This window comes from Natrix helvetica, assembly GCF_964273705.1.
Source record: "Natrix helvetica genome assembly, chromosome: 3".
Taxonomy (NCBI): Eukaryota; Metazoa; Chordata; class Lepidosauria; order Squamata; family Natricidae; genus Natrix; species Natrix helvetica.
In genome coordinates this window covers 109,639,911-109,656,288 of record NC_138549.1, presented here as the reverse complement: position 1 = coordinate 109,656,288, position 16,378 = coordinate 109,639,911, and the positions used below count along the sequence as shown (strand labels likewise).

The 16,378-nt window shown below is 40.3% G+C and overlaps 1 protein-coding gene across 4 annotated transcripts; it reads left to right on the top strand.

Annotated features, from left to right (window-relative positions):
- Nucleotide 1: 1 nt before the first annotated feature.
- YIPF1 (Yip1 domain family member 1) lies at nucleotides 2-16,378 on the top strand. 4 transcript variants are annotated; one of them, XM_081946317.1, is made up of 10 exons: nucleotides 2-262; nucleotides 3,282-3,358; nucleotides 4,247-4,410; nucleotides 5,694-5,774; nucleotides 7,599-7,686; nucleotides 7,796-7,912; nucleotides 9,905-10,071; nucleotides 11,221-11,403; nucleotides 12,692-12,789; nucleotides 15,296-16,378. In XM_081946317.1, the coding sequence occupies exons 2-9, from the start codon at nucleotides 3,328-3,330 to the stop codon at nucleotides 12,782-12,784; spliced, it is 924 nt and encodes a 307-aa protein (XP_081802443.1). In that variant the 5' UTR covers nucleotides 2-262; nucleotides 3,282-3,327; the 3' UTR covers nucleotides 12,785-12,789; nucleotides 15,296-16,378. The 4 variants fall into 4 exon arrangements, with proteins under 4 accessions (XP_081802443.1, XP_081802444.1, XP_081802445.1 ...); XM_081946318.1 differs by lacking the exon at nucleotides 2-262 and adding an exon at nucleotides 1,726-1,783; XM_081946319.1 differs by lacking the exon at nucleotides 2-262 and adding an exon at nucleotides 1,986-2,108.

Here is a 16,378-nt window from a genome sequence, read left to right as displayed (position 1 = left end):
TTCCTGGTGGCGGGGGGGGGGGGGAAAGCATCAGCAAAAACAAAAACAGACAGATAAGGGGATATATATATTTAGTAAAGCTCGATTTTTTCCCCTCCGCGTGATCGAATGTCTAATCCACGAATCCCTTTCGGAAAATTTGCAAAAGTGGAGAACGGGACGAGAAGTAGTGGGGAAAAGAAAAGAAAGCCGAGACCATATCACAGCAGTGGTGGGGGAAACCGTCTTTAAGCCGGAATCCCACATCAAAACAGCTAAAAAAGTGAGTGGCAAAAAAGAAAAAGAAAATCACATTTAATTGGATCAATAACTTCTATATAGAATTCCTGAGTTTTTCACTTTCGAAGTCGGACCTTTAAAAACGTTAACTGTACACCTTTTGTCTCTCGTGGGAGAATGCAAAAGATATGACTGCATTCAGTTTTGGTCACCACGATGTAGAAAAAATGTTTAAAAAGAGTGCAGAGAAGAGCAAAAAAGATGATTAGGGGACTGGAGGCTAAAACATATGAAGAACGGTTGCAGGAACTGGGTATGTTTAGCTTAAGAGAAAGAAGGACTAGGGGAGACATGATAGCAGTGTTCCAATATCTCAGGGGTTGCCACAAAGAAGAGGGAGTCAAACTATTCTCCAAGGCACCTGAGGGTAGAACAAGAAGCAATGGGTGGCAACTAATCAAGGAGAGAAGCAACTTAGAACTGAGGAGAAACTTCCTGACAGTTAGAACAATTAATCAGTGGAACAGAAGTTGCCTCCAGAAGTTGTGAATGCCCCAACATTAGAAGTCTTTAAAAAGATGTTGGATATTTGCATCTTTGACTAATTAATGTTTATTGGAAGATCTTTACTACAGAAGAGCCGCTACAGTTAAATGAGGTTTGTTTCCTAGCTGTAATTCACAGGCTTATTATAAGTAAGGGAAATGAAATCTACGACATTTTCTCTTGGTCACTTCTCAGTTATATTCATGTAGTGGTGTATTAACCATTAAGCAGACTAAGCACGTGCTTAGGGCACCAGGCCCAAGGGGGCAAGTTGAGAAAGAAAAAAAACCAATGAAGATGTGTACGCTTAGGGCAGATTGTTTTGGCAACGATATGGAAGTTATTTGCTATCACCTTTTGCCAAGATGCTTTTCAGCTTCCCAGTTTAGCTCAGCATTTCTCAATCTCAGCAACTTTTAAGAGATGTGGATTTCAGCTCCCAAGAATTTCCCAGCCAGCAAGTCCAAAGAGCTTAAAAGGTGTTGAGGTTGAGGAACATGGGTCTGACTGACAGTTCTAGGATTGCCAAGTGGTCTCCTATCCAAATTCTACTCAAATCTAATTCTGCTTAAACTCCAAAGAGCATCCTGCTACCTGCTGACACGTCATAGCCAATTCAGGAAATGGATTTCCTGGCCTTTTTTTCTTCTTCTTCTTTAAAGTGACTCTGCTATCTGGAAGGTTAACATATCCACCATAGCTTAAATTGCCATGGCTTTAAGTTTTTTATGCTTCGGAAAAGCTTTACCATTTAAGTTAGCCTTTTCCATAGTGCTGTCCCTGGTCTGCAACTGTTCCTGTAATTATAACATCATTGGGGCACATTTTAAGAGTACCAAGCTAGGGAGAAAATGCATTCGCAATTGATTGCTGCTGTCTCTTTAAAGGGAGGAGAGGGCGGGAGGGAGCGACATCGATTGGTCAAGATGCTACATGCGACTTCTGTCTCTTTAAGTGCGAGAGACAGCGGAGAAGAGGGCGGGGTTTACTTTAGTGCCTGCTGTTTCCTGCAATACAGGTTGGTTCTCAGCGTCTTCCATCGGGTTGTATTGCCCCGAGGAGGTAGCGATGGCGCCGCCTGGTGGTGTGGTTGGGTAGGACTCCGACTGTGGCCTGTCTTTAGGGAGAGGGATAAAATCCGTGTTTGGCTAGCAAAAGCCCATTCCACCCCCTCCCCCCACCCCAACTCCCAAGAGATGTCAGGTGTGAATGTCAACATAGGAGCCTTGTAAACTCTGCTCAAGAAACTGAGTGTGGTTGGATCAAACCCCTATCCCCCACATAAGAGCGATTCTTAATCTGCTTTTCTTTAAATGATCCGAACTAATTAGAAGCAGATTTCTGTAAGTGTTGATCTGCAATTTTATTTCTTCCTAATTGTAAATTTGCAACCATGGGCAAAGGGAGGATGGAGATTTCCTGGGCTTAAAATGTAGCCAGATAAGTTTCCTTTGAGAGTATTGTACTCCTTGCGTGACACTGACAGCAGTATAGGGTGTGCTGGAAAGAAAGGAAACCGAGATACAGATTTCTGTGTAAATATTTTTTTTAAAAACATACTGCAGCAAATCTGATTACATTTCACAGTGCTGCTGCAAAATCCCTTAAGCATTATTAAGTTTTCTTGTATAATGTAGTACAGTACTGTGGAAATTGTAAACTGAATTCTTTTATTTGGAAAAGTAAATGCTTTTGCTTTATATTTTTCATGGAATAACCAGAATACAAGTGAAAGTTGAAAGAAATCTGTTGTGCTTCAAATACAGTTAAGATGAGATTTTTTTTTCAACATTTGCTAGAGATACAAATTTTTATTAGCCAAAAGCATGTATAAGAGTTCCGTGTAAGAAGGAAGGGAAAAGCAAGTTTCGCACCACTTCTTCTCTGACTAAATGCCAGCCAGAGTGTTCTTTTCCTTGCATTAAAGTTGTTTTAACTCACCAATTTTTAATCCCTTTCATTCTGAGGCTTAAGGCAGTAAACATACCATTCTTTTCCCCCACAAGTCAAGAGTGACTAGTGCAAAGTCACTCAGTGAGTTTCCATTATTGGTAGTAGGAAGTTAAACTGTGGACACGCATAACTCTTACCAAGGCAACTCATAATGGGAACTCAAGTAAACATTGGATTATGAACTTCTCTGTACAATTTGATTGTCATACTTTTTTTTCTTTTTATCCCATATCCCAATTTATCCCAGATAAATTGGGATATGTAAAGGTATTTATCTCAAGTCAAATTGGCTGAATTAATGATATTAATAGAAGATGAATATAAAGTACTGGTTTGGAGTTATTTGCATTTCCCCTATTATATGCAGGAATTTCTGCCCAGTAGGTTAATGTATCCTCTCAATGCTTGTGGCAAGTTTGTGTTCTGGATGAAATGAACTGATCTGAAGAATCTGTTGTATGATGCTGAATAGCTGGAAGAGCTCTGGAAATCAGTTTCAACAATGAAGAATAGAAGTATAGTTTTCAGTCTAAGACAATATTTGTTCTCTTTATATTTTTCAGGATTTTGCTCAATTCCTATTAACAAACTAAGGATATCACTGCATGAATGGCTGCTGTGGATGACTTCAAATTCCAAGGTGCATTTCAAAAAGGGGTTTCCAAAATCTTTAGACTGTTTTGTGTCGTAGCCAGTGGTGGGATTCAGCCAGTTGGCACCACTTTGGGAGAACCGGTTGTTAACTTTCTGAGCAGTTTGGTGAACTGGTTATTGGAAGAAATCATTAGGCCAGAGAACCGGTTGTTAAATTATTTGAATCCCACGACTGGTCGTAGCTTTGCATTGCAAATTTAATCTCTGCTCATTTATAATGCATGGTGCTGCCACTTATTTTTCAACAAGCAGTGTTATCATTGTGGAACTGAATACAATTATCCTTTCCCAATGGGAATTATCTCAAGGTGTAATTTTTTTTAATGCACCAAGGAATTCAAATGACATATGTACTTCATTCTTTTTTTATCTTTTCCACAAAATATTCTGCTTAAACCTAATCCCAGCTTCTCCTTCGGCATTTAATTGTTCCTTGACCAAAACAGGAGATGCAGTAGATCGGCCTTTGGTTTCATTCATATTCTTAATAGTTATACAATAAGATTAACTCAAGTAACTGAGAAGGTGTAATACACCAGAAATCTTCCTGATGTTAGGTAAGTATTGTTTGTTATTTTAACTGCTACTTGTTACAAGTCTCCCTGTTGGGTTTCTGCTTTGTGGTGCTGCTTTTTATATTCAATTTCAGAATACAGCGAAATGAAAAACAATTTTTAATAAATAACAGTTCTGCTGAACTCAGTTCTAGGGCACGGATCCAAAGCCTTGCTTAACTGAGTAAACAAACGTCTTGGTAATTTGACAATATATTTACTTTAGAATAAGATGCAAGAGTTAATACCATATAACTCTATGCCTTGAGAGGAAATGCTAAGAAAAATAAAGTCACTTGCAGGAAATGTTTGTTTTTCAGAATTTGACGATGCAGCCAATTTGTTGGCAGCCCATCCAGATGCTGTCACTATAAGTATTGATGAACCTACTGAAAAACCAAAGAAAAAACACGGACGCCTGCAAGAATCGGGAAGAGAAGAAGACGATGAACTTCTGGAGACAGATGATTCTGATAAAACTGAGGTTTGATGAAAGCATACTGATTCTATCCGGCAAACTGCTATGCTTCCTCATATTGCTAATAAACACTGCACATATTGTATACAAAAAAGCAGTAAAACTATTAAGGATATCTCTCTGCAGGAAACACTAGAATAGTCTTGGGATGATTCATGTGCTATAAATTTAGATCGCAGCTAGAAACCATCTAATGGGATGAGGGATTTCCCCCCTTAATGTAGTGTTACCTTTGACTTGAATCATCCATTAGCATTGTGCTGATATACAAAGGTGTTGTTGCCATTGTTACAATCTTGGTTTGCGTTTCTGGTTTAATAAGTCAATATTAAGGGGATCCACCTATGTGTAAACAGATTATGATTAACTTTAGGATATTCTGCATGACTTTTTTTCACTTCTGATAGCAATGCAAACTGGATATAAATCTCCACTCCAAGAACTTTAGAAGAGATTTTTGTCCCTGCCAATGGACAAAAATATAGTAACAATACTTGATTGCGTTTAATATTAAATCCGAACTTCTACACAGACTTTGAGATAGGTTGAGTAAATTCACAGCTATCTAGCCTACAAATTGAAAGAATATATATCCATCTATGACTGGGAATGAAGAAATGGATAAAACCTAGGTTTGGGTAAAACGGTGAATCAAATCATTTCCTCATTCACATACAAACTCTAACAGTGATTTATTGCGCATGCTTCACACATTCCAGAGAGAGAGAGCTACTTCTGATCTTTTATCCGGCTGCCAGTAAAACTGGCAGACGGAACACTTTTATCAAAATGTAACAATTAGTTAGTTTCTGTTTTATTTCCATTTATTATTTTTGTATTAAAGTTTGTTTATTAATTAGAATATGCTTTCCAGAATCTTTATTTTCTTTTTCTTCACATCTTAAAGTATATGCTGTTGGAAATCAGCCCGATCCTAGACCTCATTTTCTTCAGGGTGAAAATTTCCCCTGACACGTGTGGTCTAAATTATTGGGCTTTGGCCAGGTTGATTCCAGGTTGTCTGTCTCTCGGACAAGAGACTTGGCAAAAATACATGCATGCGCTTTCAATGAGATGAGTTTGTAGAATTAACACAATGTAAGTAACCCTAACATAGAGTATATGGCATAGATTTTCCTGAAAGCTCTGCTTCCCAGCACAAATGCCAAATTCAACTTTCTCCTGTTGAGGTCCCTGTTTCTGTCCTAAGTGATACTGTTTGTATGTGTAAATAATATATTTGAATAAGAAATAAACCTGTACTTCCTTCTTAAAATCCTATCTTCCAGTTGCTTGCTGGGCAGAAGAAAAGTGCTCCGTTCTGGACATTTGAATATTATCAGACATTTTTTGATGTGGATACGTACCAGGTTTGTTACCTCCACATATGTGTATGTGCATAATTGGGGTGGGATTCTACTAGTTCAGACCAGTTCGGACAAACCGGTAGCTCCGACGATCAGCTGGGCCCACCCACCCCTATGCTTTACTGACAAGAGTATCTTCTCAGCTGAGTTGGAGGGCAGAGTGGATTGCCACGCTTCAGCTGTTTTCCTCCCCAGCAGTAACGGGGAAGGCAAGTTTTCTCAAAACTGCACATGCAAAGCTTGTGATCACCAAACCGGTTGTTAAACTGGTAGGATCCCACCACTGGGCATAATGTGTTTGCTTTAATGAAATAGTTTTCTTTTCTCTTTTTGTTTCTGTGAGCCAATCCTGCATAGCAGATCCTGCTCTGTGTTTATTTTGCTACTTCCTTGTCCATATGTGACTTAAAGGTATACATGACTATTCCTTTTGAAAACCTTCCAAATATCCATTGCTTCTTTCTGCCAATTTAAATAGCTGGGATAGAACTTTGTGGATATGATCATCATTTTTCTACTTTTTCATGACCATGCATTCTTTTTTAAAGATTTTTCTTGTTCTTCATACAGATAGTCCTCGACCTACTACCATAATTGAGCCCAAAATTTCTGTTATTAAGTGAGACATTTGTTAAGTGAGTTTTGCCCCATTTTACAACATTTTTTGCTACAATTGTTAAAGAGAATCACTGCAGTTGATAAGTTAGTCACCTGGTTGTTAAGTGAATCTGGCTTCCCCATTGACTTTGCTTGACAGAAGGTCACAAGAGATGATCACACGACCCCAGGATACTGCAATTGACAACATGTTTTGCGTTTTTTGTCCTTTTTAAAAACCATCTTGAACCTTTGGCATTTCTTTATTCAGTGTAGGGCTCCAATATGCATACTTTGCCAATATGTGAAATTAAGGATATTGTACAATAGTTTGCATGTTCTATTAAGTTGCCTGTTTTTAGTATTGGAAAGTAGGTTGACCTCTTCCAATCTGTTGGCCGCTTCACAGATTGTAGCTCTTTAGCATGGCTTTCCAGATTTGCTGCCATAGCTTGATTGGCACGTTGACTGATTCTTTTCCTGTTGCTTGCCATATTTCTGTGGCTTTTCCATGACTTCCTGTAGCTAAGTTCTAACTACTTCTTCTAGTACTAGATGTTCTTGCGAGAGAGACATATTTCCTAAGGAATCTTGGATGTTGACATTTCTACTATACAGTAGTTCAGCATACCCCTTCCATCTTCTTTGATTTTTGAATCAGTTACTAACTGTCCATTGGTATACCTTACCATGCACGTAATTTTGATCTAATAAACCCTTATTTGCTGCTTAGGGGGAAAAGACCTCTGTTGCTTTCTCTCAGTTATAGCCATCACCACATTGTAGTTTTTTTTAAAGTATTGTTTGTTTTTTTCAGAATTCAAAGCAACCAGCTTGCACCTAACATTAAACTACAATGGCTGAATTCATTAAATGCTCAAAGCAAGCACATACCAATTTACGAGTTAGCTTATTTGCAAACCAAACCTATGATTAAGGGAACTAACAAGGCTTTTTTTTTAAATTAGAAGGAAAATGGCTGGATTTAATTATCCAAATCATAATGTAATTTGTTTGCTTTTGGTTTCTTGATGTATGAATGCAAGCAGTATGTTGCACATTGTTTATTTCTGACTGAATAAACCATACTTAATTTGCCCAAGATCCTGATTTCCAATGGGGCAATGTATAGATGGCTTTGTTAAATCCAAAATGTGTTCAATATTTCTTTCATTTAAACAGTTTATTTATCTTCAGCCATATGATCTATGCTGCTTTAATTATTATCAGGTTTTGGACAGAATCAAAGGTTCTGTATTTCCAGTGCCAGGGAAAAACTTTGTGAGACTGTACATTCGGAGTAATCCCGATCTTTATGGTATGTGCAAACAATATAATTTTTGAATAAGGGTTCTTCTCCCGCTTTTGCACTGAATACAAATAAATCAATCAAACTAAAATGGGAATTTGCTTTTGTCTCAATTAAGGTCCGTTTTGGATATGTGCCACCCTAGTCTTTGCTGTTGCAATTAGCGGCAACCTTTCAAAATTCTTCATCCATCTGGGTAAACGTGATTTTCATTATGTGCCAGACTTCCGCAAAGGTTCGTAAAATTATTTCAAACAGTTCATATCTATTCAGTTTTTATTCAATGGAATAGTCTGGTGCGAGAATTGTGGCAAACCAGTTTGCAGATTTCTTTGTAGCCAGAATGTTGAAAGGCAGGCAAGGAACTCTTGATTCTCAGGGGTGACAGGAGGAAGGAATCCATGACATGCTCCAACAGGGAGGAGAAGCATCATTCACTCTAGGGCCGCGATGGCGAACCTATGGCACGCGTGCCACAGGTGGCACACAGAGCCCTCTTTGAGGCACGCAAGTCGTCACATCACCTTCTCTGTGATGGGCCCGACCCTCTGATATTAGAACAATCACGGACCTCCGCTCCTTCCGTAAGAAGCTCAAAACCCACCTGTTTAATCTAGCCGGCTTGGCCTAATTCCAGCTCTCCCACCTCAGTCTGTATTTTTAAATTTCACGGGTTGGTCTTAGGCTAAGTTTTTAATTTTTATAAATTTGTACAGGGGTTTAAGGTTTAATTCGATTTTAACTATATTTATGATTATTTGTATGGTTTTTAATTTGGTACCTGTACACCGCCCCGAGTCCCTTCAGGGAGAGGGGGTGGTCTAGAAATCAAATCAAATAAATAATAAATAAATAAGCTCCGCTGGGCATGTGCACACACCTCCCACAGGCAAGCTGGTTTTCGGGTCTCTGCCCCACATGTGCGAGGAGCTGGGTGCATGCACAAGGGGCATGGGGGAGTGCACATGGGGGGGTGTCACACGTGTGTTGCATTATAGCAGTACGCGCGTTTGCGGCCCTTGTTAGCAGTCAAGGTTAGCCATCACTGCTCTATAGACATCATTCAGGACAGAAAATAAACCTGACATGCTGAGCTCAAACAAACCACCCACAGGAGGCTTGGCATTGCAGCCAAACCCTGGAATCAGTGCCTCTAGCTCTAGGTAGCCGAAAGGTGAAAGGTGGGTGGGCAGGAAGTACAGCATCTGTACAGCTTTGACTTCCGAAGAAGGCAGGAGAGAGATGCTCACAAACATCTGAAGGGTGAAGAGAACTACTTGGATGGGGATGGAGAAGTACTTGGATGGGGTCTAGGAAGAGAACGTGAGAATGCCAAGCTCACCAACATGAATCATCACTGGTGAAAGAGATGCATTTGCTTGGCGAACTGTGCCGGGATGTATTCTAAACCAGCCTGGGGCAGGTGGTTCCTGGATCCATGTCAGACAAGGAAAGACCAGTTGTGTCCTTCTCCATGTTGTAAGCCACAGCAGTAACCAGAATGGATGGGTTCGGTACTTGTGAGAAGAGCTAGAGATAAATCACCCCTCACATAAACTAAGAGACAAGTAACTTGTCAAGTTGGATATTTAGCTCAGAATTATATTGCCATAGACTCTAACTTTATCTCCTGCTAAATTCTTTAATTAGCAGTTTTGTTCTGAATTGCTCATTTGTCCTGGGGTTTCCATTTTAAAAGATGTGTCGCTTGGCACATTGACATGAAAGGAGAGAAAGATAAATGACTAAGATACATGCACATCTTGAGATCCCCAAAACAGCTTTCGATTCCTAATGGGCACATGAAGAGGCTCTCTAAGAATCCACACATTCCTTGGCAAATCAGTATATTATTTATTATTTAACTCGGGCCCTACTTTCAACCATGGTGAGTAGTCAAGGCGGCAAATAGATTGAAAACAAAATTCTAAATATATGAATATTAAATTCTATGAGCCAGAGGCTAAGAGATTATTTCAGTCACTGATTTCAACGATTCCTCCCCCCCACCCCCCTAAGTGATGGGATAGAGAAATTGTCACTTTCCAAGGTTTGGTATATGGCTTGAAGGTTCTTATTTAGATTAATAAATTTTAAAGAACATCTGGAAGGATATCACTGTTTCTTGCAGAGTTTACTCTGCAGCTCTTGAAGCCAAACATATTATGATGTAAAATGCCTGTTAATCTTGAAATGAATGGTAATCCTAAAATACATGTCGTTATAGTCTCCATAGCTGCGACAGCCATCTATGCTTATGCCTGGCTAGTTCCTCTCGCTCTCTGGGGATTCCTTATGTGGAGAAATAATAAAGTTGTGAACATTGTCTCCTACTCATTCCTCGAGATTGTATGTGTTTATGGCTATTCACTCTTCATCTATATACCAACAGCAGTAAGTATTGTACAATTAAGTATTTTAGGTAGAACAATGTGGCTAATATGTGGAATAGCTAAATAGACCAGTCTCAGTTTTATGCAAAGTTTAACTGACAGATCTGTATTGTGTGATGCAGGACATAATTGTTTAATTGTTTAGTCTATTATTTCTTGATTTAGCGATGGCAGCTGAGAACCCTAGGGATTGCAGTCCCTACCCACCTACTGGGGAGGTTCTCAAGTTGGAGAAAGGTTTCAAAATCTCTGGAAGTTGACAGACACCCCAGCCTTTCTTCTCACAAATGTGTGTTGATAGAGAGGCTACAACTGTTCTGACCTGGCCTTCCTGATAAAGCATAAATCACACGCTGAGTCCCAAAACCCTCTTTTATTTAAACGGCTTTGAATTATGATCATTCACATCCCGTAATGATTCACAAAGTCTGTGAAGAGTCCGAAAGATGTCTGCCACGGTCTTTCAGGATAAGCACCCACCTTCATCTCTCTTGAAACGCTGCCAGAGACCTAATTGCCGATTAGTTTTGCAAGGCCAAACAGAGCACAGAGTCAAACGGAGCTTCTCAGAGTTTGAACCAACCAGAATGAACAAAATTGCTTCCTGCAAAGGCTCATGTCCATTGGCTCCTCTTTTATGTCTTATGGGAGGGGCCAATCATCTCCAAGTCTTACTCCCGAGTCTTTTTGTCTTAATTGTTCTTGCCTTCTGGAAGCTCTGCGCATGCACACAGTGGTAACAGGCTCACACTGTTCTTCTGCCTCACTGATGTCAGACTCTGGAGGCAGCACGTAACTACCGAATGGCCCTGACCCCCTTTCTGGCGCATGTTCCTCTCCAACCTCCTCACTGTCTGATTCTCCTGCCAGCTTCGCAGGCTGCTGGCAGACCATAATAACAACTGTTTGACTGGACAAAGATACAGGACTCTGTGATACAGGATTCTGTCTGTGTACAGGACTCTGCCATGGGGTTCCTTGTCATGAGGTGCAGATAGGATGAGGCAAATGTGCTACTCCTGTATGTCAGGTTTCTCTATCCCAGGTGATGCTGAGGGTGTACCTGGATGGTATTTAGGATAGCAGATTAAAATGTTTTACTTTGCAGCTAGTAAAGCCAGGACTTTATTTTTTTCCTTTCCCCTTGCAGATTTTATGGATTATTCCACAGAAAATTCTCCGATGGGTTCTGGTGGCATTTGCTCTGTGTCTTTCAGGATCTGTTCTAGTAATGACATTTTGGCCTGCCGTGAGAGATGACAACCGGAGAATCGCAATGGCTACGATTGTAACAGTTGTCCTTCTTCATGCCTTACTGGCTGTTGGTTGCTTGGTATGACAACTCTCAACTTGTCAAGTATTATTTTCAGCTATTCCATTTTTATTTTTCAATATTGATTTTATTTAGATTTGATTAGCTGTTGTAGAATTAGACAATGACATGTCTAATTAACACATTCAGAATATTTGCAAGCTACTTACAGCATATATTGTATATTTGTGTGTATCCATATGCTTGTAAGTGTACGATGTTACTTAAATATCTCTAGAAGCTTGTTGGAGGGAATCCCAGGAGGCTGGTTGGAGAGAGAATTAACAAAGTGTTCAATTACTAAGTAACTTTTAGCTTATTTCCTTTGTCATCTTTACTATAGGTTGTCCTCAACTTATGACCACAATTGATCCCAAAATTTCTGCTGTTAAATGAGACATTTGTTGGGAATTTTGCCCCATTTTATGATCTTTCTTGCCATGATTGTTAAGTGCAGTTGCTAAGCTGGTAACACAGTTGTTACTGTGTTGAATGTGGCTTCCCCATTGATTTTGCCTGTCAAAAGGTTGCAAAAGGTGATCACATGATCTTAGTAATAGCAATGGTCATGAGTATGAATCAGTAGCCAAGCATGTGAACTTTGATCACATGAGCATGGGGTGGCTACAAAGATTGTCAGTGTGAAAAATGGACATGTCACTTTTTCAGTTGTGTTGTAACTTTGAATGGTCACTCAATTAACTGTTGTAAGTCAAGGACTACTTGTACTATACTTTTCAGTTAGATCTACTATAAATAGTGATTTGGTATTGTTTTCCCATATCTGATACTCTGTGTCTTCTATCTTTGAATATTTTGTTATTTCTATGTTGACTGTTCCCTGCCCAAGTACATTACAGGTAGTCCTTGTTTTACAACTGTAATTGAGCATGGAATTACACTTGTAAGTCATGCCAGTCATGAAGCGGGTCATCCCATGGCTGTACCTGATTTTGCAACCTTTTTTGAGGTAGTCATTAAATGAATGCTGTGGCTGGTAAGCAAATCCATTGTCCACATTGGGCATTTTTGCTAAAAGAACAGAAGTACATTGTGATCACTTATCTGTGGGACACCTCCATAAATGTGGGCCTGTTGCTGAATTTCCAAAATGCGATCATGTGATTATGGGGCGTTGGCCAACCATCCCTACTTCAAATCCAAATTGCAAATACCTTTTTAGGGGGTTGTCGTAGCTTTGAATGTTTGCTAAGCTAATGGTCATACATTGAGGACTACTTATACAAACATATCGGATTGTGATATCCGCGATGTTCTGATATCTCCCTCTTGCTCCCCATTAATGTAGGCATACTTTTTCGATGCCCCTGAACTGGAAGTCCTTTCATTGACTACAGTACTTCCACCTAATGGAACAATAGACGTAACAAAGGCTCAGTAAATACGGTAAGAAGTTACCTGCTTAGAAAAACTTTTAAGTGTACCGGAACTCACTCCAAGTGGTATCGATTTAAGCAGTAATACATGCAGTTCAATGTGCTTCGATTCTTAGATGTTATTCCAAGCACATTTTTCCTGGCTGTTGCAGAAGTCTTTTGTTGCACAACAGCTCAGGAGCATCTTACACAAAGCAATGATTGGGGGAGGTGGTGACATGCCAGCAGAGTCATGTTAGGCACTTTCTACATTTTTGACATATAGAGCAGTGGTGGGCTTCAAAATTTTTAACAAGGAGTTCTCTGCCTGTTTGCTGGATGGGCGTGGCCATAGTGGGCATGGCCTAATCAGCTTCCTGTACCACAGTGACCGGAGGCGTTTTTGCCTTCCCCCGGCTCTGGAAGTTTTCCTTCAACCTCCGGGAGGGCAGAAATGGCCTCCTCAGGCTCCGGAAGCCTTCTGGAGGCTGGAAAACAGGCCCATTTCTGACCTTCCCGAACTTCTGGTAGGCCTGTTTTTCACCCTCCCCGAGCCTCCGCGTGTATCCAAAACAGGCTGCGTGGGGACTCCTGGGAAGGGAGGGGTGAAGTGAGCAGGGTCAGCCAGAAGTGGGATTTGAGGGTTCTCCAAACTGCACAGAATCTTAGCTAGAGGTTTTCCCTAACCCCTCCGAACCCCCAGCAGCCCACACCTGACCATGCCCAAAAGGCTCACCATCACTGCTCTGTTACTCTAGCAAGCAATTTCTGTACTTGGTTGTAAAGAAATAAGGAGGTGCAACAGTATACCGAATATCCCCATGTCTGCTTAAAGCCTGAACTTTCAACTCAATTAAAAACTGGCCCAATAAATAACATTTTAATCATAAAATTCCAGTCTGTCTTCCAGTGTGTTTCAACCTTTGTATGAACCTGCTGGAACTGATCATCAAGCATTTGGTGACAAGGTTCTACCAATATGCAGATAATATTCAGCTTTTTTCTTCTCTTCTGAGCCAAGAACGTATGTGCTTGATCAGTCTGGAACAGGCTTTCACCAACTTTCAGACCTCAGGGACCACTAAATTCATAATTTTAAACCCTGCAGACCACTAATATAATCTGCCTAATGACCAGCTGGATGGGTGTGGCTAGGTGGTCATGTGACTGGGTGGATGTGGCCAACTTGATGTCACTCACATCAAGGGACGCCTTGACGGCCTCTACTCAGACCTCCCCTCCCAGCCACTTCTCGCCTCCCCACCCGGGCTCCTTAGGACCCCAACAGGAAGCAGTTGTTGGAGCTAAGCAGCCACCACGAGAAAGAGTTGGCAAAGCAGCTGGCTCAGTTCAAATTGGATCTGACCGAGAAGGAGGCTCAGCAGAAGCACCTCACTGAGGACTACAAGCATAGGCTTTCCAAGCAGAGGGAAGACTTGCGGGAGTGCAAGGCCATGTACCGGCACCTGGAGGCTCAGTTGGTCAGCCGGTTCCAGGCCATGATGAGTCCCACTGGAACAAGTCCTCTGGCTCTTTGCCACCAGCGGCACTTCCTCCAGCCTTTGCCAACCCTGGCACCAGGAGGCTGAAGCAGAGCCCAAGTTGGAATTTCTTCCCTCCCCCTGACTCATAGAAAAAGACCCTGAAGGGGAAGACTTTCTACAGCAACACAAATGTTCATTGCATGTATCTGACCAGGGGCTGTAGTTTGAGGACCCCCGATTTAATGCAATATAAAACATGCAAATACATTTTCTGTGGACCACCAAAAATTTTCCCACAGACCACCAGTGGTCCATGGACCACCAGTTGGTCTGGAGGCAATAATGTGTTGAATGATAGTCAAGCAATTTAAATCTGACAAGATGGAGGTCCTACTGAATGGGGGTTCTGATGATCTGAAAGAGGATAGGAAGCTCGTTCGGAAGGAGGTGTACATGCTAGAGATATCAGTCTTATCACCGGAGGCCTGGCACTTATTGAGTCCGCCCAGTGTTGGCCAAACACACTGATTATGGTTGAACCTAGATTGAGAGTGCCAATCCTTATTTATTGATCCTCATGCAATCTTTCATTTGGACCAATGCAGTGCATTTCATATGGAGGAAACAGTTGATAACAATTCAGAAATAGTTTTGTTACATAATATACCTAATAACAACCGTAGAGTTGAAAGAACTGCAGTAGTTGCCAACTTGATTCTGAGCCAAATCCATAGTGCTATTAAGGTTGATCTCAAGGCTATTAAGTCACTTGATGTTGCTTATTTGAAGCACTGTGTTAGCCTTCTTGAGTTTTTTTTGATTTAGGAACTGGGAAAACATCCCTGTTTCTTCCACTGTTGAGAGAAATATTGACTGGTCTCTGATTATGAACTACTTTCTTACAAACCTATATGTGTTACAGTTCTTTAAAAAGGTTTTGGTAGTGATTTAAGGTACTGGCTAATAGATAGTGTCTATGTGGGTGAATTCTGTGGCTTTTTTTTTAAATGTCTACTCATTACAATTAACTTTAGAATTTCTGTTATCACCTAGGAGATTTCTATGAATCAGCTGAATTGGTCTGCTTGAGTGATTTTGTTGCTGTACAAAGAGAAGCACCCCGAAATGAAACCTGGACCAGGAGGAAACTTTGAGTGGGATTTCGTGTCTCTAGATAACTGTTTGAATGCAGACACGCTGTCTATAAAAATGTATACAGTCTACTTTTCTGTAAAATGTCACAGAAGGAAATGAGACATGATTTTAAAACTTTCCAAATTAAAGTAATTACTGTTGAACATTTGTTGTCGTTAGGAACCATGTTTTTTTTTTAATTAAGTCAACTGTACTTAGTATTTACAGTTTTGTGGGGGATGGCTTCCTTCCTGTGCTATAACAACCGGCCGATGCTCATGTAGCAATGATATGACAGAAGAATTCTCCAGTGTGGGGTTACTACAGATAATCCTTGATTTACAGCCACAATTGAGCCCAAAATTTCTGCTGCTAAGTGAGACAGTTGTTAGGTGAATTTTGCCTCATTTTGCAATCTCTCTTGCTACAGTTGTTAAGTGAATCACTGCAGTTGATAAGCTGGTAACACGGTTGTTAAGTGAATCTGGCTTCCCCATTGATTTTGCTTGTCAAAAGGTTGCAAAAGGTAGTCACATGACCTTGGTAAACAGCAACGGTCATAAGTATGAGCCAGTTGCCAAGCTTCTAAATTTTGATCACATGACCACAGAGATGCTGCAGTGGTTGTAAGTATGAAAAATTGTCATGTCACTTTTTTCAATGCTGTTGTAACTTCCAACAGTTACTAAATAAACAGTTGTAAATCGAGGACTATCTATATGTTAAATAATCTCTCACTGACATTGGACAGGTTTCCATTTTGTCTATTTTCTATTTATTTGATTTGTTAGCCGCTCCCTCTCCACAAGGGACTCGGGGCGGCGTCAACAAAGATCATTTTGTTCTGGGACTTCTACTATTTCTTCAATTTAACTATACCAAGATAGTTGAATTGCCTTGGCTTTCATTTTTTAATGAACTTATTTCACTGTATTTTTTTGTTCTTTTGACCATTTTATTGTAAATCTAATGTTTTTAATAAAATGAAAAGCTCTATATACA

Coding starts and splice junctions, on each gene's coding strand:
- YIPF1 (XM_081946317.1), top strand. CDS start 3,328: ATGGCTGCTGTGGATGACTTCAAATTCCAAG. Junction 4,411..5,693: donor ATGATTCTGATAAAACTGAG/GTTTGATGAAAG, acceptor CCTATCTTCCAG/TTGCTTGCTGGGCAGAAGAA. Junction 7,913..9,904: donor TGTGCCAGACTTCCGCAAAG/GTTCGTAAAATT, acceptor ATGTCGTTATAG/TCTCCATAGCTGCGACAGCC.